Source organism: Solanum verrucosum, unplaced genomic scaffold (genome assembly GCF_900185275.1).
Source record: "Solanum verrucosum unplaced genomic scaffold, falcon-dt-bn FXZP01000031.1, whole genome shotgun sequence".
Lineage (NCBI taxonomy): Eukaryota > Viridiplantae > Streptophyta > Magnoliopsida > Solanales > Solanaceae > Solanum > Solanum verrucosum.
The window spans coordinates 2,142,883-2,168,228 of NW_026020194.1; the positions used below are offsets into that span (position 1 = coordinate 2,142,883).

At 30.8% G+C, this 25,346-nt stretch overlaps 1 protein-coding gene across 1 annotated transcript; it reads right to left on the reverse strand.

The window, feature by feature from the left end:
• Nucleotides 1-12,564: 12,564 nt before the first annotated feature.
• On the reverse strand, nucleotides 12,565-19,240 carry LOC125829591 (protein ROS1A-like). The gene is made up of 23 exons (XM_049508797.1): nucleotides 19,159-19,240; nucleotides 18,594-18,650; nucleotides 18,445-18,504; nucleotides 18,194-18,285; nucleotides 18,038-18,109; nucleotides 17,837-17,954; nucleotides 17,398-17,730; nucleotides 16,567-16,657; nucleotides 16,049-16,463; nucleotides 15,895-15,974; nucleotides 15,690-15,774; nucleotides 15,527-15,618; nucleotides 15,375-15,443; nucleotides 15,214-15,250; nucleotides 15,061-15,143; nucleotides 14,432-14,842; nucleotides 14,148-14,184; nucleotides 14,005-14,062; nucleotides 13,757-13,878; nucleotides 13,554-13,619; nucleotides 13,332-13,446; nucleotides 13,011-13,049; nucleotides 12,565-12,671 (listed from the first exon to the last, which is right to left on the reverse strand). Exons 1-23 carry the CDS (start codon nucleotides 19,238-19,240, stop codon nucleotides 12,565-12,567), a joined length of 2,721 nt encoding a protein of 906 aa, XP_049364754.1.
• Between the last annotated feature and the right edge of the window lie 6,106 nt (nucleotides 19,241-25,346).

Below are 25,346 nucleotides of genomic sequence, written 5' to 3' on the forward strand. Positions count from 1 at the left end.
CAGGCTAGGGTTGATTACACAGAAACCTTTTCACCATTAATTAAAATGACCATTGTAAGAGCCTTGCTGGCCACAACAGTTAAGAAAGTATGGAGCATTTATCAGCTTGATGTGAACAATGCATCCGTCCATGGTGAGTTACATAAGGAAGTATACATGGAAGTACCACCCGGCTTAGTAGTAGGCAAACCAGGGATGGTGTACAAGATGAATAAATTATTGTATGGATTGAAACAATCCAGCAGACAGTGGTATGCCAAGCTAGTTGAAACATTATACTCTAAAGGTTACACTCACTCTCTAAATGACTAATCTCTCTTCCACAAGAAAACTACAGACTCCACCATTTTTGTGGTTGTTTATGTAGATGATGTTATCCTGACTGGCACAAGTGTAGCTGAAATATAAGAACTAAAACTTTCCTACACGATAAGTTCAAGATCAAAGACTTGGGTAAGTTGCATTATTTCCTTGAGATGAAAGTACTTTACAAGGAAGATGGACTCATTATTTCACAAAGAAGGTTTGTTTTTTATTTGCAAAAGACCTACAATGTTTCCAGCCTAAGTAACTGCACTTCTCCATTAGATCCTACTGTAAAACTTCATGCCAAAGAATGCACTCAACTTTCAAATCCTGCATTATACAAAAGACTCGTTGGGAAGTTAAATTTTCTTACCAATACTAGAATGGACATAGCCTATAATGTGAAGCACCTTAGTCAGTTTATGCAGGACTCTGGGGAGCCTCATTTAAAAGCAATATTCCACCTCCTAAGGTATCTCAGACCCTACTTTAGGTATATTCATGTCGCATGATTAGTCTTAAAATGTTAGAGCCTATTGCAACTCAGATTGAGCTGCATGCCCTGATTTCATGAATTCAGTAAGTGGGTATATTATGCTTTTAGGTAACAGTCCACTCAGTTGGAAGTCAAAGAAACAATATATCTATCTTCAGCTGAGGCAGAGTATAGGGCCTTGAGAAAAGTTGCAGGTAAATTAGTTTGGCTTAAAAGACTACTTGAAGAACTCACAGTGCCCTTACTAACTCCCATTGATGCATATTGTGATAGTCAATCAGCTCTCTACATTGCTCGAAATCGTGTATTCCATGAAATGATTAAGCTTATCAAAACTGATTGTCATTTTGTGAGAAATCTACTACAAACATGTTTTATTTCACTGCATCACATAGGATCCAACGATCAACTGGCATACATATTGACAAAGACACTGACTGGGATTAAACATTTTGATGCACTACACAAGTTGTCAGTGTTTTCCACTCCTCCAACTTGAAGGGGGAGGGGTATTAAGATTAGATTAGTTAATTAAATGTTATTAGTTAATTAATTCTCAGTTAGTTAGTTAGATCAATTGGTTATTTTGATAGTTAGTGTGAGTTATAGCTTCCAGCTTATTGACATCTATAAGGTAGTTATAAGTTAGATATTTTCTTTCTTTTCTTGTATAAATACGTGTACAGTGCAATGGAATAGATCAGATTGATTTTTCCCAATTTTGTTGTTCTTCTTCATTCGCATCCTGATGGATTGAGTTTATAGGAGTAGTTTTACTCCTCTGTGCAATGGTGTTGACAAGTATAACATATGGTTTATGACAAGAGTTGTGATCGAGTGGTAACTATTTTTTTGTTTGATAAAAACTTTTTGTATTCAAGCCTTAATGGGTACAAAGTCATCTTTGTTAGAGGAAATTTTATTCTCATTATGAGATTTGAAATATCGAAAATCGAATAGAGAAAACCAAAAAAAAAATACATTTTCATTCCCTTTAATTTGAAAGAGAGTGGGGGTCTTTAAGTTGAACAGTCTGTAGAATTTTACCCTTGAGTTTGTGTAACTTTGAAGGTATACAATTAGTATTTATAGAAAGAAATATTGCACTTATGAAGTTCAATACTCCCTCTGTCTAATCATACTAATCCATTATTGTTTTGCACACTTATTAAGAAATTATAAATATAAAAGTAATTTTACTATATCACCATTTGAATATAGTAAATACAAAGTCTTAAAAAATGTAATAGGGAAATGACTATAATTAATGATAAAGTTAATTAGGAACTAAGTGTAAAATTATTCATTAATTTCATAAAATGGACAAGTATTGTTGGACATCCCAAAATAGTATAGTGGACAACTATTGTTGGACGGAGGGAGTATTAAGTAATGTACCATACTTCTTCCGCTAATTTATGTGATATCATTTGATTAAGTATAAAATTTAAGAAAAAATAATGACTTTTGAGATTTATAAATAAATAAATAATAAAATAATTTTTAAAATTAACTTTTTTCTAATTATAAAGATATAATATATTACTAATATTCTCTTATTATATAAGAGAGTTCATGTTGAAGCAGGCACGTCTCCATCGATGTGCCTGCTTCAGCGTACTTTGGAACAAAAAACTTTTGTTCTACTTTAATTTAATTAGTGTATAATATTTTTGAAATTATGAGATATGTATTAGCTATGACTTTTAGTTTTATATTCATATTCATTAGTTATAGCTTTATTATTTTAAATGTCGGTAGTATTTGTTTATATCTTGTAACTACTTTGAGTAAAAATCAACGATCGATGACGAAAAATACGTTAATTGAGGACATCTTAATGGACCTCTTCATATTAAATTTACGTAAACAAAAAGTAATTAACAACTTAAAATATCTAAAAAACATATTAAAATTTAATTAACTTTCTAAATTCTATCTATATCACATAAATTAAAATAATAAAATGATAGATATTGATTTATTGGTTATAGAAGAGGCTAGGAGCACACTGTTGGCCGTCAACATGTCAGCTTCAGCTGTGTGCCCCCCTCGTAATTAGCAACTTGGCTTATTCGTTATAATGTAACATTTCATGTACATGGTCACAGGTTCGAATCTGAGCAACATTGTTTTTTTATTCCTATTTTACTTCAGCCAATTTACTCATTTGTAGCATTTTGGTGGGGATCAATTCAATCCTCTTTTTTTTTGTTCTCATTAATTAAAACGTATGTTTCATCATTTATCTAACTTAATGTTAATTAAAAAGGAATATTTCTTATTACGTAAATATATTTCGTATTTATATTTAGTTATTCTATCTTCTATCTTACATAAAAATATTTATAATTTTTATATAGTTAAAATTATATTACTATTATTATTATTATTATTATTTTGAGAAAACCTTATTTACATAAGTAAACTTTTACCGTAAAGTACTACAAATAAGACTTTTCAAATAAGTAGTACGTTTAATTATTTTATTTCTGTCTTTTTACCGTTAAATTATTTTTTTATTTCTAATGTTGATGTTACATCATTAATATTATTAGTAGAAAAAACATATTTCATTGAATTTAAAAAATTAAAAGTACCACAAATAAGACTTTTCAAATTTTATCCGTGCCACATAAATTGAAACAGAGAGAATAGCATATTATTTAAAAATTATGTGAATTTTATAGGTCACAATAATTAACAACTTGTTGTGAAATATTAGAAATATAAAATAATATAAGACAATAAATATATAGACAAGATATATGGGAGAGAATATTTTCTTATTTCTTTCTTCCGTACTTTTCGATCTTATCTTTTATAAAATAATCAACGCCTATTTATAGTACACAATTCATCTTCAAAGTTAGATGAATTAAATAGTGTTCATTAATTTTGTACATGAACTTCAAAGAGAGTTACAATGACATTCACATTAATGCATTTATAACACTCCCCCTTGGAATGTCCATAGATAATGTGTCTCGTTAAAACTTTACTAGAAAAAATCCAGTGAAAAAAATCCTAGTGAAGGAAAAAGAATACGCATATCTTGTAATACGCCTTGAGTGTTGCCTCGTTAAAAACCTTACCAGGAAAATCCAATGGGACAAAACCTTGGTTAAGCGAAAAAGAGTACGACGCGTATTTTATTCCCCATGTGAAAACTTTATTTGATTTCTTGGAGACGACACATTCCAATCTCATATCTTAACTTCTCAAATATTGATGTTGGTAATGCCTTAGTGAATAAATCTGCAAGATTATCACTTGAACGAATCTGTTGAATATTTATCTCACCATTTTGTTGAAGATCATGTGTGAAAAAGAACTTAGGTGAAATATGTTTTGTTCGGTCTCCTTTGATATATCCTCTCTTCAATTGAGGTATGCAAGAAACATTATCTTCATACAATATTGTTGGAATCTTTGTTTGCACAGAAAGACTGCATAATTGAAAAATGTGTTTTGAGTCATTGATCTCAACCATACACACTCTCGACTAGCTTCATGAATGGTTATTATCTCTGCATGATTTGAAGAAGTAGCAACTATTGTTTGCTTCATCGAACGTCATGATATAGTTGTACCTCCATATGTGAATAAATAGCATGTCTGAGATCGGGTTTTATGTGGGTCAAACAAATAGTCAACATTTGCATAACCAATCAATTCTGACTTGGATGCATTAGAATACAACAATTCAATATCAATTGTTCCTTGCAGATATTTGAATATATGCTTAACACATTTCTAATGTCTTCTTGTTGAAAATGAGCTGAATCTCGCCAATAAACTTACTGTGAAATAAATATTTGGCCGAGTATTGTTGGCAAGGTACATTAGTGCCCCAATAGCACTGAGATATGGTGTTTCATTACCAATAATCTTTTTATCCTTATCTTGAGGTCGAAATGGATCTTTTTATTTATATCAACAGATCTCACAATCATCTGGGTACTTAATGGGTGTGATTTATCCATGTAAATTTGCTTCAAAACCTTTTCAGTATATGTTGATTGATGGATAAATAACCCATTTGTTAGATCTTCAATCTAAAGGCCAAGACAAAATTTTGTCGATCTTTCATTTCAAATTCTTTCTTCAAACACTCAACGGCTTTTGAAAGCTCTTTAGGAGTTCCAATAATGTTCAAGTCATCAACATAAATAGATATTATTACAAATTTAGATTTTGACCTTCGTATAAAAATACAAGGACAAATAGGGTCATTCTTATACCTTTCTTTAGCAAGTATTCGCTAAGACGATTATACCACATTCGCCCTGATTGTTTCAATCCATATAAGAATTTCTGAAGCTTTATTGAACAACTTTCTTTTGAATTTTTATATACCTCGGACACTTTGAGTGCTTCAGGGATTTTCATAAAAATATTGTGGTCTAGTGAGCCATATAAATAAGCTGTGACAACGTCCATTAGATGCATTTCAAGCTTTTCATGAACTGTCATATTTATTAGATACATAAAGGTAATTACATCTACCACATGAGACTATGTCTCCTCATAATCAATGACATGCCTTTGCAAAAAAATTTATGCCACAAGTCATGCTTTATATCTTACGACTTTACCATTTTTGTTGCGTTTTCGCACAAAAACCTACTTGTACCCAACTGGCTTGACACCTTCAGGTGTTCGGACTATTGGTCAAAAAACTTCACATTTTTCAAGTGAATCCAATTCTTTCTGAATTGCTTCCTTCCATTTTGACCAATCATTTCTTTGTTTACATTCATTGACAGATCTTGATTCTAAATCCTCATCTTGTTGCATTAAATCAACTGCAACATTATAGGCAAAAATATTATCCACCACAGTATTATTTCGATTTCAATTTTTTCTCGTCGAGACATAATTTATAGAGATTTTCTCATTCTCATTATTTTCAGGTACATAGACCTCATCTGTGATGTCATCATTTATTATGTCTCGGAGCTCTTCATGAGCAATTGCCTCCATATTATGATCATATTGCCTCCATATTATGATCATCTTGATCATTTATTCCTTTCCTCTTTTGAGAATTTTTATCCTTGGAATCAATTGGTCTACCACGTTTTAAGTGTGATTCAGACTCATTTGCCTTAGCGTTTTGTCCTATCGGAAAATCAACTTGAACTTGAACATTAGAAGATAGGATATATGATTTAGTAACTCGTAGAAGGTTATTAAATGCATTCGATAGTTGATTTGCAATATTCTGTAAATAAATTATCTTTTGAACTTCTTGCTCACATTGATTTGTTCGAGGGTGGGGTCTAAATGAGACAATGAAAGTGAATTCCAATCTATCTCATTTCCCAACTGTTTTTGTTCTCCCCCTAATGTTGGGTATACTGATTCATCAAATTAACAATAAGCAAACCTTGCCGTAAATAAATCTCTAGTTCTAGGTTCCAAATATTTTATAATAGAACGAGATTCATACCCAACATATATCCCCAACCTTCTTTGGGGGCCATCTTTGTGTGTTGTGATGGAGCAATTGGAACATATACCGCACAATCAAAGATTCTAAGATGGGAAATGTTTAGCTCCTAACTAAAAATCAATTGTAATGGGGAGATGTCATGATAACTGCTTGGCCCTATGCGCACAAGTGTTGCTGCATGCAAAATAACATGCCCCCAAATCAAAACAGGCAACTTTGTCCTCATCAACAATGGTCTAGCTATCAATTGAAGACATTTAATCAATGACTATGCTAAACCATTTTGAGTATGAACATGTGCAACGAGATGTTCAACTGTTATTTCAGTGGACAAACAATAATCATTAAATGCCTGAGATGTAAACTCACCAGCATTATCATGATGAATTGTTTTTATTGCATAATCTGGAAATTGTGCTCTTAACCTTATTATTTGAGCCAGCAACCTCGCAAAAGTCATATTGCGAGTTGATAGTAAGCACACATTAGACCATCTTGTAGATGCATCTGTCAAGACCGTATAATATTTAAATGGTCCATATGTATGGTGAATAGGCCCACATATATCACCCTGTATCCGTTCCAGAAATGCGAGAGATTCCACTCCAACCTTAGTCGTTGATGGTTTGGTAACCAACTTTCCTTGTGAACAAGCAGCACAAGAGAATTACTTTGATTGAAGAACATTTTAGTTCTTCAAAGTATGCCCATGTGAATTCTAAATTATTCTGCACATCATATTATAATCGGGATGGCTCAATCGGTCATGCCAAATGATAAAATCATTAGAATCAGTAAACATTTTGTTTACTACGATGTGTGATTCAACCGTACCAATATTTGTATGGTACAACCCAGAAGAAAGTGCATGTAATTTTTCATGCACAGTTTTCTTCTCTACATTTATCGTAGTAATATAAAGGTATTCCACATTTCCTTCATTTGCAGTCTCAACATAATAGTCATTTTGGCGAATAACCTTGAAACTTAACAAGTTTCTTTGAGACTTACTACAATACAATGCATTATTAATTTTCAATAATGTTCCTCCAGGTAGTAATAAGGTCGCTCTTCCTGAGCCCTCAATCAACTTTGTACTACCAGATATTGTATTAACATATGCCTTTTTCATAATCAAATGAGAGAAATATTTCTTTTCTCTTAATATTGTATGAGTTGTGGCACTGTCCAGAAGACACATATTTTCATTACTCATCTTCGATCCAACTGAAGATTGAGAATTTTTTTTTATCTTCATAAAAATAAAAATGCATAATAAGAAGTACAAAACTTAACAAAAGAAAATTTAAGTACATGAACTTTAAGTAAGACATTAAAAACATATAACAACATTATTCATTTCCCAGTTCAATTATCAATCTTCAATTGCGATCCCCAAAGAAGTCTCCAGCTTCCAGATGAGTAATATCATCGAGCCCATCAAAAGCATCATCTTTCAATGCTAAATTTGCCTCAATATTCTCATCATATTTTTGAGAAGACCCTACCTGAGCATCATTTTTTTAGAGTCAAATATGACTCCACTCGGGCATTAGAAGAGGAGGCACCGCCTTTATTTCCTTTTCTTTTAAAGGAATTTTGATACATCCTGACAAAATGCTCAAGTGTCCGACAATCATTTTTTCAGTGACCTTTAAGGCCACAACGATAAAAGTGATCGCCCTTGCCTTTTAAATGATTATTTTGAGAACCTATATTGTTCTCCCTTTTGTTATGACCGCCACCTCGACGAATATTATATCGTATTTTGCCTTTGCCACGCCCACACACATTATCATGTATCCGATTACTTTGTCTTATTTCAGACTGGTCGTGTGCTTCTACCCCGTGTGCCTCCGGTAATGGAGCACTTCCAACGAAACGAGCCTCATAATTTTTCATTAAAAGGTCATTATGCTGCTCAGCCACCAGAAGACATGAGATTAATTTAGAGTATTTTTAAAACCTTTTTCACGGTATTGTTGTTGTAATATCATATTGGAGACATAGAAAGAAGTTAGTGTCTTTTCCAACATGTCCTCATCTTTTATAACTTCCCCACATAATTTTAATTGGGAAGTGATTCTAAATACAGCAGAGTTATACTCAATTGCGATTTTATAATCTTGAAACTGTAAGTGCATCCAATCATAACGAGCCCTTGGCAATACCGTTGCCTTGAGGTGGTCATACCTCCATTTCAAACCTATCCACAATTCAAGTGGATCTTTCATTGTTAAGTATTCAACCTTCAGGCTTTTCATCAAGATGATGACGAAGGAAAATCATAGCTTCACTTTATCCTGACTTGATGCCTTATTCCCTTCGATTATACTATCACCAGGACCCTTAGTGGTAAGGTGGATTTCAGCATCAAGTACCTATGGCAAATATTTTTTTCCAGAAATGTCAAGTGCCACAAATTCAAGCTTTGACAAATTCGACATGATGGATACTATCACAAAATAATTGAGTTAATATTATGATGTCGATTTCTTTATAATAAATGGTAAATTAATGTTCAAATAATAAAGTATAATATGATTATAAAATATATTATATGTTATATGATGCACATTGAATGTCTCAAAATCATGTAAACTCATGAAGTGTTGAAACAGTGGATTTAATATGTAATTTTAATTGTTCTACAATATTTATTATTAGTTTCAATAGATATTAACACCAATTTTTTTGGTAAAGTTTCAAGTCATATTTAATACAATAATATTCTTCTTTATGACACACCAATATACTTATCATAATGTATGAAAATACTTACGAGTTATTTAAACTAGCATGCTATCATATTTCTTAGTAATTAATTTAGAGTTATAAGTTAGTAGCATATAAATAGCATAATAATATAAACCTGAAACGTATTGATTATTATGCCTAGTAAAGTACCATAATAATAGCTAAAGCAAGTTATAAATACAAGTAATTGAATTGCAAATCAAAGACTTATGTAAGTCCTATTCGAGATGTTATAAATATATAAATGTATATCTGACTCGGAAAGAAAATTGATTAACTTTTAGGAAAAAAAGATAATTCTGAATTAAGTAGGTCTAATTGGTTAGAGACTCGTGTTGATAATGTGTTGTGAAATATTAGCAATTTAAAATAATATAAGACAATAAATAAATAGACAAGATATATGGGAGAGAATATTTTCTTATTTCTTTCTTCGATTGTATCTTTTATAAAATAATCAACGCCTATTTATCGTACAAAATGCCTCTTCAAAGTTAGATGAATTAAATAGTGTTCATTAATTTCGTACATGAACTTCAAAGAGAATTACGATGACATCCACATTAATGCATTTATAACACAACTTAATTTTTGTAGCAAATATATATTAAAAAATTGAGTGACTCTCCAAATATTATTTATACCACATAAATTACGATAAAATAAATAATATATGTTGGACTCGTGCTAGCACGGACTCACATACCAAAATTTTTTTAGAATTTTCTAAAGTGTACTTAGGATGACTGACGAATTAGGGAATCTCTTTTATCTTTGAATTTTAAGTTTTGATTCATGCAGAATTTAACTTTTATAGTTTTTTTTAAAATTGATAAGCACTACTCTCTTTGTTGCGTGTGATGCATTGATTTAATCTATTTTAAAAAATAAATTATTTAAAAATAATTTAATTTAAAATTTTTCATTTATTTTTAATGAGTAGATTCGATCGTACCACTATTTATGATTTATTTAGGACATAAATATTTTTAAAATATTTTTGTTTCTTAAACTTCGTATTCAATCTAAATAAAGACACATATTAGGTCAAAGGAAATACAAATTAATAACTTGATATATAAAATAATATAATATTGCATGTCAATTTGATTGTCTGATTTAACTTGGTATGAAGGTTAAAAAATAAAGAAAACTTTTAAATCTTATGGTTTAAATTAAAGATATATAAAATATATCAAAATGTCTTTTAAACTTAATGTGATCTTAAATATGACATGTAGAAAGTTGAAATTAAGAAATGTCCAAAAAATAGACATTCTTTAAATAAATATTTACGATTAAATGTTCCTTTATAAATAAATATTTTCTATTAAATATTATTACAAATTTTCAAACACTCATAATTTTATAAAATTCACTTGTCAACGACAATAATAACTAGTTATTTTTTAATATAATCTTTTCACATAATTTTTTTATGTGACGGATGATTATATTATAAATATAAAATTATAAAGAAAAATTGGCAAAATTTTGAATTTCCCTTCCCATGATCGCAAGTCCCGCTTATGATTTTTTTTTTTTAAAAAAAACTATATGGACTCTAAAAACAATTCTTGCAACGGAAATGTTGAAAATTGTGAGTTTGTGATGAGCCACCAATATTACTATATTAGGGGAGCACATACGTCAGCTTCACGTCAATTATCAAAATAAATAAACTATGTTTATAATTTTTTTTTAAATAAAGAACAAATATTGTTTTATATCAATTTTTCTCAGATTATTCAAAAAAAAGTGGATTTTCAATTTTTTGTTTCCTTCAATAAAATCTTCATAACATAAACATAAAATTTGTGCTTTAAATATTTTTTAAAATCTTAATAAAATGTAACTAAAATATAGTTTTCAAGAAAATAATATAAATAATATGAGATGTGCTATACCATTAATGCTAAGAAAAATGAAACATTTAATATCGATCGTTAGTTTCATCCAGATTTCTTTGACTCGTTGAGATTTATTATTTATCTATAAATGCTCGTGAGAAATCTAAAAAAAAATAAAGAAGTGTAAAAATTAAGTAGGCGTTTGGATTGACGATTTTTTATTAAAATATTTTTAAAAAATCAAACTATAAGTTAAAAAATATATATATTCATACACGCAAAAAAAATGATAGGAAGCTAATTTGGCACTCGAGCTCTTAGATCAGCATAATCACGAAGATTTAACACTATGATGATTATTGATGAGTAAGTATTCTCTACCTCCATCTTAAAATTATGAGTTCGAATTATCAATATCTTAAAAAAAATATGGAAGCTCCAAAAATGAGGTAAACAAAAAAACAGTCAGTATAGTGGAGGAAAAAAGCTCAATGGCAAGTTTTCGGCATAAAACTTGTTGGTTTGGCCATGCGGTTCTGTGCATAGCATGTCCACTTCTACCTGCTATTATATTTTATTGCATATAAATGACAGATTAATGATAAAATTTTGTAAAATGCCTAAATTCTATAAACTCTAACATTATAGTGTTGTGAATTGACCACTTTCATATTCACGAGTCTTGACTTCAATTTTTCCAAGACAATGGTAGCAAATTAACAATATTGTCAATAGAGACAGTGGCGAAGTTAGAAATTTCGTTATGAATATTCAAGATTTGTATAAAAGTTAATTTTTGAACTATATACTTTAGACAAATTTTTATATGTATATTATAATTTTTTGACAAAGGGTGTCCGACTGACCACCCTAAACTATATGTGGCTGGCTACGCCACTGAATAATGGGGTAGGGCATTGTAGAGTCTTCCCTCGTGCTTGTCTCAACTTCGACTTTAATTTTGAATTTGGTCAAATGATTTGATTGTGATTATTTTTTTTACCAAATTTATGTTTTTTTTTGTTATAATTTTCCTTTTGGCGATATTATTTCACGTGGAATTTTCAAATTTAAATTTGCAGAATTTATTTTCCACTAGTCATTTCTGATGCACGACCAAACAAAAAATACCTTGTTCAAGAACAAGTATCTTTGCACTTGTTTCTCTGCTATAAATTTTCAAAGATTTCGCCTCATTTTTCGGACGCTAAAACAAATAGAGAACTCTTCTTGATCTTCTCATCATTTCTACACCATTTTTCAAAAGTAAAAATAAGTATCGTGTGATATGTTCCGTTTGTTGAGTTGCCTGAACTTTTAGAATTTCTATTGTATGTCAATATTGCAGAATATAATAGTGTTACATCTTGAGAGAATTAATCTAAAATCTTGAACAATCTTTTGTTGGACTTGGAACTTAATTACGATTCTAACTTTTATATTTTGTTTACATTTCCAGTATAATTTTGAACACTAACTAATTATTACTAACATTGAACGGAGTGATAACATGCTTTAAATTTTCATTTTACTCTTAACTAAACTAGCACTCCCTAACAGGAATGACATGAGATGTCAAAAATTACAAAAATTTTAGTAAATATTGAAGCAGCATAACTTTTGGACAAAAACAAAAGGCACATATATATAGTAGTGTGCTTAATTCAAGTGGTGTAATTGACAAAAAGTGTTCATTCTCAAGACCTTTTTGCTTTTCCTGACTTGCTTATTGGACGATGAAGGTCAAGGGGAAGAGATCCAGGTATTCGTGTTTCGCGGTTAAAGCCTCTCAGACATACATATCCTGCAATACTTGAGAAAAGTGAATTCAGTTGCATATGTAATACATACATTGTTTAGCTAGGTTAAAATTTTAGTTTATAGACAATGTAAGATCTTAATTATTTACATACTAAGTATTATATATGTACCTCTTTAATTGCCATATATGTTGTTATAAACACAAGATCATGTCTCTTAGTATATGATCTATATTTTCTGTTTTTAGTTAAATTTGTTGGTAGTTCTCATAAGTCATAAGAATGTTGAATATATATTAATGAAAAAGATATAACATTTATCAGGATGGAAACTGTGGCAAATAATTGATGCAATTATATATATGAAAGAAATCAGTTCATACCTCTCCAAAAGCAATTCTGTACTTCTTTTGTGGACATCCCTGAATTCACAAAAGACACTCTATCAGTACTGGCGGAGTTGGGAATTTGAGGAAGGGCGTGCAAACTTTCTTCTCATATCAGTTGTGTTGAAGGTGTACAAAATTAAATATACACACCCAATAACTAACATTTCACCTCTATACAACACATAATTTGTCGGAGTAGGGTATGCACCGGACCACCCTTCACCTAAGGTGGCTCCGCCCATGTACTTTATAATATAGAATTATCCAATTTATGACATTTTCGGCTATTTAATTAAACAGCTATTGTGTCTTTACCTCTAAATATTGCTCTGATGGAGGTACCACAGTAGAGGGTCTTTCTTGGCAAATTCCATATCCATGTCCTTGGAACTTCAATTGGTTGTTGAGTGGACTCTTCATCTGCAAAAACCTGCGTAAATCACATTATTAGTATTTCTCAAACAAATTAATTAAAGACTTAGATGTGAAATGGTTGCATGACTGAGCATGAAATGAAGAATAGAAAGTAAAATTCACCTCATTTACTTGGAAGTATGTTCCATTGAGTGGAAATTTTCCCTTATTTGCTGTTCGACACGGAATCTGAAGATGATCTTATGAGTTAGTTTCTACTGGATAAATAACTATCCAAATAAATTAGAATGTGAAAAGTTTTACAAACACGAGATATCTGATATCCCAATCCAGGAGAAATCATTAAGTCCTAAAAAAATTCTCACCAAAAGTGTCCCACTAACAGTCTCAATATTGTTTCCTGTGCCTACATTTGATGCATTGATCTTGTTTTGAGTTTCATCGCAATTACAGGATTCACACTTCTCTTTTGTAGGTTCTTCTGAAGCTGCATTTCATGTACGGTACAGAAGTGTGAGTTCACTGTGATTATCCTGCATAGACCACATTTTTGTGCTCTTTTTTTATAGAAATTTAGTCCATTAAAGTATATAACTCTTTTGGAAGCAATGACCTGGTGTCCTTATAGCAAGTAGATATGGGCAAGGGTCTTCCGGTTCTCGTTTCTCTAGCTGCATTCATAAGCTTTAGTCAACTTCACCAAATCAAAAGGCATGATAAATAAATCATTTCATTCATGTTGGTAACCCGACTTACCCCTTCTAACAGAGGATGTGAATCTGGAAGTTCATAGCTGCAGCGTGTAGAAGAAATAAATGTTAATGAGCAATTATTTAAACACTTCACCATTTTCTTCGCAATCTTCTAGAATGTGCTTCCCCTTTGTTGCACGAAACTTCTTCCAATATAACATTATTGCAGAAATACTTTCTTATATCCATTTTTCAGCTCAATAATAAGATTCTTAATGTGCTCACATAGACTTCCCAAGTAATGTCATTTAAATGGTGAAAATAAATGAAACGTATTACAAAACTTACACTTGGTGCTCTGTCCTTAATCGACCCATATGCTTCAATTTAGGTAGTGGTGCTTCTTGAGTGGCGATGACCAAAGCTTTAGACAAATCAGTGTCTTTTGTTGAGAGATCATTCTCATATATGTAACTTAACAAATTTTCCATGAATGCCTGGCTATCAAATGTGATGGTAGGTATGTCACTGGCACAATAATCTTCAATATCTGTTTCTCCAATACATTCAAGTGCTGGATAGGTTATGAGCTCATTCTGGTGATCTCCCGTTGAATGTTGCGAATTCAAGGTTTCCCCGAAAGAAGAAACAAGCTGTGCTTGAGAACTGTCAGCACATGAGCATGCACTGTCTACTGGTACTAAAGCAGTATCGACGTTTGCAGAGCTGTTTTCCCCTGGCCCCGGGGGAAGTCTTGCACTGCATTAATGTTCAATAGGTTTACTTAGGAAGAGAATATTGTACTGTTTCTACATATTTCTATCAAGCTGATTTAATTTCTGAATGTTCCAGAAGAATATCATCGCAATAATTTCAAAGAGAACGAAGAACTATTATTAAGTTTATCTGGAAGTATATACTTAGAAGCATCAACTGTAGAAAGATATAATATATGGGTAACTTCAGCAAGAGAAAACCTTGTAAAAGCACTTGCAAAGTGTCTACATTCTGCTTTCATTGGACATGCATTACAATTTGGGCTTGATTTTGTACAGAATACCTGTGTGCAAACAAATTACAGTCCCAAAATATCAAGAAAAGCAATTTAATATTAATGAAAACTAACAAACCTTTCCGAAGGTAATCATCTGATGATGAAATTCATATCTACAAGCAACCACAAAGGAATACAGAATGATTGTCACTAATATTCTGTCAGAATAATCAACTATTAAATTAAGAGTATATATCTTTAAGTCTGAAGGTGAGGTTTTCTCAAGTCGATCCTTACAGTGTTAGATAATTGAGTGTGCATAACCGTGGCCAGAGATACTTGTGAACATCTTTGACGTCCGGATACCTAAAGTATGACATTCAGGATCATGGATAAAAACTTGCAAAATGAAAATTTGACAGCATCAGCTGATAAATCCAAATTCTTACATATTCAAAAGATGCATCTCTTGTCCTCTTGGAAGTGGTTGAATAGGTATCCAACCCAGTCGTACGAGTACTCGTCCTACATTTGTATCAACCTAATGAAATAATGAGTGTTAATGATAAAGCTCAGAGACCATATTAATACGTTTTTACGATATAAACTTACTGGGAAGGCTTGGTGTTGGAGAGTTAGCAACCTTATGCATTCCACACTTTTCACTCCCAAACCATAAATGCTCAGTAAGTACTCCCTGCAAGAAACAGATTTCTCGATCAACTACACTGTCAAATCTCAGTTAACTTATGTGTTTCCTATCTCACCAACTATCCAAATTTTTCGAATTCATACAAAAAGATAGTGCAGACATTACTTAGCCTTTTCTGGTTCAACTTCTCGTAGCCATTCTAGATCCACATTCCCTTGTTCCAGGATCAGGCGGTTGATAAAATTCTGCATGTAGTGAGCAGTTAGTTTATTACAATGCTGATTGATTGCCGAGTAATTCTTAGCCAAACTTTGTTAACCTTAATTCTTAGTGCAAGCTTTTTGTCCATTCCCCTTTGCATGATAGCTTTCGATACTTGATCCGCTGTTGCAGCGTGGACTGCATGCCAATCAATGGCATCTAACGTGCTATCATTTCTCTCTTTGGGATTAAAAAATGAAGATGACTTCCTCATATTTTCCCATTCAATGGCTTCACTTTCCAAGTCTGCATTCTGACTTTTCCTTCTTAAGATTGGTTCAGATTGCTGATTTCTGGTCTCCTTTTTCTTCGCACCCCTTTTCGGATTTGTTCTTCGGATTATCCCCTTGTTCTTAATATTAGAACTTCCTTTTGAAAATTTCTCCAGCTTCGTCCCATTTCCGTCGTGGAATGTTGATTTGAATCTGACTTCATTACAAGGATATTGAGCAGCAAGGGACATGAAAGCAGAGCTGCAAATGCATCAGCATAGAAAAATTGAGATTACTATTCAGATTCTTAATGAACACACTAATAGTCAGTTGTGAAAAGTTCCTTGCATACAATCTTCAATACCTCGATAAGTTGTCTGCGACATTTTGAGCCAGGAAAACCCCAGCCACAGAATCTACAATTGAACCTTTCCACTGAGAGAACTGTCTATTACCTGTCAATATATAATCTGCCCCCAGTTATATCTTCGTGAAGACACCGACTAAACATATTCTCTTTACATGATAATGAAAGAAAATGAAATGTTTGCTGATCGTTATCTTACTTATGCTGATAAAGATGTACTCTCGTTGCAGATACCATTCTTTAACATCTACAAATTACATTTACCTGGTTCTTGTCATATTTTATTCATAGGGAAACACTAAAAGCCGGAAAAGATTATAATCAGAGCCTTAGTTAGACTTTCACTAAGAGAAATTTCCAAGAAACACGTGAACTTGTGGAGTTGTGGTCATATCAAGTGATGCATAAACAGGCATTTTGATACTTCAAAAGATGAGTCTTTAATGAGTAACAGTGTTTTCATCTTTGGAGATACAGTTTTGCTTTGACGATGTTCTCGATGAATTCTTTGTGCAAGGTGTACGTTACAAACAGTTGGCAGTAGTTTTTCTGCTTGCATTTGGTATGCTAGAGTGATCTTTCTATAATGCTCTAAAGTTTTCTGGTGGCTTCACTTTATGAACATGTGCTAGTTTGCCAAACTTCTATGATATTTCTGTTTTCTTGAATTGGTGGAGTTACATATTTGCTATTGTTTTCATATGCTATGTACATTTGTGACTTTCAGAGTTGCATACAAGAAAATAATTAGATCATAGTTTGATACTGAGTTTAATGAAGGAAAGAATCATAGAAAATCTTAATTAAAATACAATAATAAAATGATACCTTGAATAAGATGCATGCGAGAAATGAATGATATCACCCGTCCATGGAACAATGTCCTCTCGATTTCCCATCTTTCATCACACTTTTCAGATTTGCAGCCTTTGTGTTCCGGTTTTTCCATCAGAAATTTCCATTCTTGTATCGTCTCCTCATCAAGGATTACTTTTGTTCTCAAGATCATTTTGTCTGTGTCACTAGGTGTTTCATTGGTTGGAACTTGTGCATCTTTCTTCTTGTGATTGATTTGAGAATTCTTATTATATTTCACTATGAGTCCACTTTTACTGCTAGATTCTTGAAGCCTTGGTTTCTTGTGAGGACTATCCTTTAAACCTTTAAAAAGTTACATCAAAGGAAATATATAATTTCTTGTTAAATGTTATGTCACATTGTATATCCAAGTAAGTTGTATAACCACACAAATCACTGTCTTCATTACCTTTGGTAGTAGAAACTGTTGATGTTTTCCGCTTCTTGTTCTGCCCTTCCTGAAAGGATGGCTCAACTGTTTTGCACTTGTTATATCTCTGGTTCTTCTTAAATCGTTGATTGTACACCTGCAACGGATAATTAGTAGCATAGTTTGGATTAGAAACAGAGAAGATGACAGTGGAACAACATTTGTAGTAGAATCATTTGCCTGGACAGGCTTGTTATGCCCTTCAATGAATGGTTGAACTTTTTCGCACTTGTTACGTCTTCTATGGTACACCTGCAACAGAGGGAAATAGCATACGACAGTGAAACAAATGAACATTTGCAGGATCCACAGTGATGAATAGGGGAAAACTTTTACTTGGAGAGTCTTGGAAGGAACTGATAATGAACCAAGCTTTTTTGATGAGCATTTTTTCGAGCATCTGTATCTGTCTTTTTCTTCATTATCTGCTGGAAAATAATTCAATAATATTCTCCAACAGGAATGACTATATATATATATATTTATATGTCGATATTAGGAACAAGCTCAATGTTGAGATACTTAATCATCAAACACAAAATCTAATTTACTTGGTTCATTAAGCAAATCACAATTGAAGTCATTACCTGCACCCAAGCTAAGCCTTTCCTTTACTATTTTCCGTTGACGAAGAAAGTACCTTTTAACTGTCAAAATGCTCTTCATTAGTAAAGCAGAATAACATAATCCCAACGATAGTACAGAACCTTTCGAACTTATTTGCTTAAATAATCACCTGCTTCCGAACTAAATATCTCCTTTCCTTTCCTTGGTCGAAGCCAATAACTATTATCTGTGGAAAAAAAGACATTTACTATGTAACTAAACACATTGAACTGATGAAACACCAAAAGAAAACAACAACAATGCTACAACCAACCAATCAATAGAATTCATCAATGGCATAATACATAAACAGACATTCAAACTTGGCCACAACTGGCAACTAAACACTCCAATCTGTCCTCAATGTGTCTCATGGACACCTAACCCTAACGTGGCACAAATAATCATTTTGTAAGTTGGAGTGTTCAACTAGCACTGACACAATGGTGACAAGTTGATGTGCATACTTAAAATTGGAGTGCTTACTTATCAGTTAAGGCCAAATTTAAGTGTTTGTTTATGTATTTTGTCTTTAATCAATTAAAACACTCATAACATTTGATGCATGTGATTTCAAACAATTAAAATTGAGAAGTAATAGTATTTTCTATACAACAACATGACAGGGGAATTGAAAACTAATTAATTCCATCAAGTCTCAAATTAATTAACATCAAAGATAATAATGTGCTTACTGTGTTGAAAGTGGGACTCAGCCTCTAGCTTTACTGGGGTCTTGGTTACCCTTAACCCATTTTTTTCTGAATCTTTTCCCATTTGAAATATCTTTCTCTGAGTTTTAACTTAAAGTGAAAAAAAAAAAAAAAAAGCTTTGTACCATTAGAAGTGATACATGCAATATACATAAACAAGAGAAATTCATCCATTTGCAATATTTGTATAGAGACTTTAGCCAAAACAAGCATGCATGAGGATGGATGATGGTCATTCAATTGAAGCAGAAAAGGAATGAGAAAAAGAATACCAGAAAACTGCACAAGGAAACTGGAGGTGATGTACTCTTTACTAAGTCTTGGCAAACAGAGAATGTAAACAAAGTGGGACAAATAAAAAGGCTTGGTGAGGTACTGTAGTGTAACAAATCCCCAAGACCATGTAATCATTGCATCATGCAATAAAAACTTACTCTTGAATTTAATTTATTGATTGAGTTGTAACTTATGGATTATTACACCATGATTTGATAATACTTCTGTTGTTTCAATTTATTTGTCTCGTTTTAATTTGTTAGGATAAGAAAACATTTTTGAATTTTATGGACTTAAACTAAAAATATGTAGAATGTATCAAAATGTCATTTAATCTTGTGATTTTAAATATGTCAGGTGAAAAATTAAAACTAAAAAGTTGTCAAAAAAAATATTTTAAACATGTCTTAGTTTTGACTTGCAAAGAGTTTAAGAAAATAAAGAAATATTTTTTAATCTTGTGACAGATAAGAGTCAAAAACACACATTAACTATTTTTTCTTTTTTTAGTTTCATACCTAAACTGTTGAGAGTATGAGTTTCATACCTAAATTAGCACTTATTAGTTTGAGAAACACATCTCTCTTTTATTATACTCTCATTATGGTGTCTGTAATACACTATCTCTTTTATTTAAAGAAATTGTCAAATCACACTCCACATGGACAAAACATTTCATCTCGATAAAAATTAAATAAATTATTAGTATTAGTTAAACTTAAAGATTAAAGTAGAGTAAATTTTAGGTTTAGCAAATATAAAAATCATATTGGTATGTTATAGCTACAATTTGCATAATTACGCTCCATAGCAAATTTTGTGTTTGCTATGGAGCATCAGATTTGTATAAATCGCATGCAACATCTCATTTTGTATAAAACCACATCAATTGTTTATGTATATCGGTTAGATAATTGTATACATGTAACTACTATGTATATGTATCAATGATTGTGTTTGTATATCTGCATAAAATTGAATTTGTATAGAATTGAATCGAAATAAAACATTTGTATATCAAATCTCTCTCTCGCTTTATACAACACAAATTGTACATTATAATTTGTATAATTTGTGTTTGTATAAAGTGAGAAAGAGAGAAAGGCAAAAGAGAACTGGTAAGGAAAAATTTGTATTTGTATAATTATAAGTGTATAGAATGAAAATATATGTATTTGTATATACAGTTTTCTCTCACTTAATACAAACAGAAACGTAATTTATACATTTGTGTTTGTATAAAGTGAGAGAGGCGAGGGAGATTGGCGAGTGAGATCTAGGAGAGTGGCGAGCAAGATTTATGGGGAGAGAGGCGATGGCAAAGTGTATGCTACGGATTAGAATTAAATGAAATTGCGGTTATAGCATTTAATTTGAATTAATAGTTTGTTATTTTATACAATTTTTCCATTAAAGTATTACTATTCCCTCAAAAAAAAATATAAAATAAAATGTAAAATATTTTTTTTTATCCCATTCCATCACTTCCTCTCACCGTACTTCATCCCCTCCTCATGATAGTATTTTATTTTTTTTTAAAAAAAAAAAAATCTACCCCACCCCACATAACCCCCACTTCCAAATTGTTTTCTCGTTCCTTGTTTTATATATATATATATAATTTTACTTGCCGCAAGACTTTTTAAAAAATAATTTTTTTACTTTTGCCATATTCAATACACAAATAGAAAAAAAAAATCCTAAAAATATAGGTACATATCTAACACAAAACGAAAAAAATGTAAAAAATAAAAATAAATTAGGAGCTGGGGATTAGATGGGGTGGAGTAGATTTTCTTTTTAAAAAGGGGGCTGGGGAGGGATAAGGTCTAAAAAATTTTAAAATATTTTACAAAAGAAATTTAAAAAAATAAAGAACTGGGGGTTTGTCGGGGTGGGAAGGAGGTGGTGGAGTGGGGTGAGAAATATATTTTAATTTTTTAAAAAAATAATAATTTCCTTTTTATTTTGGGATAGGAATACTTTAATTTTTAGCTTTTAACTAATATTAATAGTTTATTAAATTTTTGACAAGGTGAAATATTTTATCCATGTGAAATGCCACATGGCAAGATTTTTGCAAATAAAAAAAGAGAATGCACCACACACACCATTGAGGTGTGTTTCTCAAACTAATAAATGATGGTTTAGGTATGAAACTCACTCTCCCAATAGTTTAGGTATGAAACTAAAAAAAAATGGAAATATTTTAGGTGTGTTTGACACTTATCTCAATCTTGTGGATTTAAACTAGAGCAACTTTCACATATAGCCAACATAAAAATCATATTTGTATGTTATAGCTATAGTTTGCATAATTGCGCTCCATAGCAAATTTTATGTTTGCTATGGAGCTTTTGATTTGTTTAATTCGCTCGATACTTTCAATTTTATACAAATTGTTTAGTCTTGTATAAATTCATTTATACATTGTAATTTGTATAATAAGATTTGTATTTGTATAATTATAAGTGTATAGGACGAAAATATATGAATTTGTATTTGTATATACACTTTTCTCTCGCTTTATACAAACACAAACGCATTTTATACATTTGTATACCGAATGACTAATTGTATACCGAAAATGGCTAATTGTATGCCGAATCAGATGGCATAAAGATAGAATGTTTGTTGCGAATTACAAATGAAATAAACTATGGCTAGAGCATTTAATTTGAATTAATAGTTTGCTATTTCATAAAATTTTCCTTTTAAACTAATGTATCAGCATGTTATTTAATCTTGTGGTCTTAAATATATCAAGTGACAAAGTGAAATCAAAGAGTTGACAAAAAAGTTCATTCAGCAAAAAGCATAAATTTTCTAACATATTAATGAATTATGACTTGATTTATAGTTATAAAACTCCGTTTGAATTCTTGATCTGAACTTTTATTCTCAATTTATCAAAAATGGATTCATATGTAAGTTTTAAATTTTGAAAAAAATGAATTGTGTATTATTAAGTAAATGTTAAATAGGTTTGTTAAAAATTATATAAATAAATTGATGATTAAAGTTTGTTCTTTATGATACATGAAATTTATGTTTCAAATTTGAGTTTATTTCAAATATGTATCAATGAAAATTATCAATGATCTTTAAACTCTTCAAACTTATCCAAGTCAAATATAGTATATTGGTAAACAAGATTTTAAAGAATGTGCGAGGAATAAGAAAAACTTTCTGAATAAAATTTATTTCATATTGTGTCAATAATATCATTATATAGTAGCATCCGCTAACTCAAAACGAACTACTTGACTAGTTAGTTATGACAAACTAGGTAGAAAAACTGAAATACCTTTTTTTTTTTTTACCTAAACAACTTTTATCTCTCAACACTTCTCTACAAGTTAGATGGTGCAAAGTAGAGGTGTACAATGAGTAAGATAGATAAATTTATCTTAACAAAACAATGAGTAAGATACATAAAAAGTGACCTCAATTACTCATATTGGTATTAACTAGTTTTCACTCATAAGCAAAGAAGATGATGTATAGAAGATCTGCATGTCAAGATATAACTATTAAACAAAAAAATTTGTCACTAGTTTTACATACATTCCGAGATCAATATTGATTCAACTTATTAAAATAAATAAATTCAAACACATTTATTATTTTGAAATTTTTATTCAACTTAGTTATTAAAAAATGACTATACATAATTCTTCTACCAAGTATAATACCTCTAGGTTCAACATAATGGCAAACCAATGCCGCACAGAGAAGTCATTGACAATATTAGCTAGGAAGCCTTGGAATTGAACTTAAACCAGCTATTGAAATATTTACACAATGAAGAGAGATATTAGGAGGTTATATGGTGAATTAAGTAGTTAGTATATCATCACCTATTATTTGATTATATTATGGCAAAAGACTAAAGAAAAATGATCCGAACTCAATCACAAAAACGAAAATAGTAGTTAAGTTGAAAAATTTTATGTGTACTGAAATGAAATGACTAAATCTAATTTGAATATTCGTCAAACATCTTGTCTAGGGACTATATATGTAATAAGAATTTTCATTTTTCTTTTAATAATGTTAACCATTTGATGCGATATAATACATTTGTTCTTGTTCTCAAAAATCTTATTGCTATATAATAAGTTTTAAGTAAGTTAATTCAAAATTTTAAAATATGACACAAAGTTCACTTTCATTTAACTAAAAACTTATAAATTTGAAAATAAAATTTACTATATTCTTAATGTCATGACTATAAAATGAAATAATTAATTAGTCTAAATCTTAATTATAACTTTGTAATACATGCATATAGTAATTTTTTAGTGGTTATAAAGAGATAGAAAACATGTTCGCGCTTCGCGCGATGTAATAATAATTTAAAATAATTTTATTTATAAATTACCTCTTCATGAAATATAATTTACAATACTTCAAATTTATATGAGCTTTTTCTTTTGGTCGAAACCCTTAAATTCATAGGTTATAATAGTATGGTATTTTAATATTTTTTTTAATATATTTGAAATGATATTTCATTAGACTACTCTATTTTAATAAATTTTCATTCTTTAAGGAGAAATAAAATATTTGAGTTATAAATATTTATGCCTTTAAATTTACAATAAATAATAGGAATAAGTGGAGTAGGAAAGTTTGAGATGTTTAAATTCTTAAAATAAATAATAGAAATTAATGAAGGGAATAATAATTGGTACATTTTTTTAATAGTAATAATGAATAGAAATATTGTGAAAATTACAATAATAAAAAAAATAAATAGGATCATTGGCCAAAGAGAGGTGTCAAATCACTTTTAATATTTAGTTTTATATATAATATATAGATACATATAGATTTTTCATTCTTCATGAAGAAATGAAAGATTGGAGTTAAATATTTAGGCATTTAAATTTACAATAAAAAATAGGAATACGTAGAATAATAAATTTTGAGACATTTAAGTTTTTACAATAAATAATAGAAATGAATGGAGAGAGTAGTAATTGACACTTTTTAATAATAATAATAAATTAAAATATATTGAAATTTATCAACAGAATAAGAAAAAATAAATAGGATCTATGTCTTCTTCTTTTTTTTTTTTAAAACGAAAGTATTGCATATAATGTTTTTAGTTTTTTTTTTTTTTTTGTTCTTCTTAAGAATTATACAAGTGCCTTAGGAGGGATTTTGTGTGATGTATGTTAGTATTTGCTTCATTGTAATGCATGTATGTATGCAAATGTTGCACTATTGATCACACCTAATGTAAATGAGTATGAATGATTGATTGTAAGCCATGAATCAACACTTGATTGTATGATTATGAGAATGCATATTGTGTTTGTGATTGTGGCATGTTGGATGGATCGGGTGTCACGTTCCGACATACTAACTGGGATCGGATGTCACGTACGGACATATATATTGGAACGGGTGTCACGTTCCGACACACTAACTTGGATCGGGTGTCACCATCCGGCACACTAACAGTTTCGATATGAGTTTCCATGAGAGGACCATTGACTTGTCATACACGTGTATTATTGAGAATGTGGAATTGTACATTGATCCTGAGATGATAACTAATATTGTATATGTTCGGTATATGCGTGTTTACTATGTTGTAACTACTTGTGTATGTTTCACTTACTAGAATAGCCGCGTGATTCTACCAGTACACTGTGGTTGTGTACTGATATTGCATTTGCTCTTTCTTTGTTGAGTACAAGGCATCTTCAGACGGCTACAGACATACCTCGTTTAGGAGATCACTGATCTAGATCAAATTCAAGGGTGAGCCATTCCTTCCAGGCTTCCACGAGTTCTCGTTATGTTTAGTTCATTTCTATTCGGACTTAGACTAGTACTTTAGATATGCTTATGTTTAGTTTGGGTTGCACTCATTTTCT

Bases quoted from the DNA above. Each gene is read 5' to 3' on its own strand.
- LOC125829591 (XM_049508797.1), bottom strand. From the start codon at position 19,240: ATGGGAAAAGATTCAGAAAAAAATGGGTTAAGGGTAACCAAGACCCCA. The intron at 18,505-18,593 runs GTGATTATTTAA...GCATTTTGACAG, and splicing joins GATATTTAGTTCGGAAGCAG to TTAAAAGGTACTTTCTTCGT. The intron at 17,955-18,037 runs GCAAATGATTCT...TATCCGTTGCAG, and splicing joins GGCATAACAAGCCTGTCCAG to GTGTACAATCAACGATTTAA.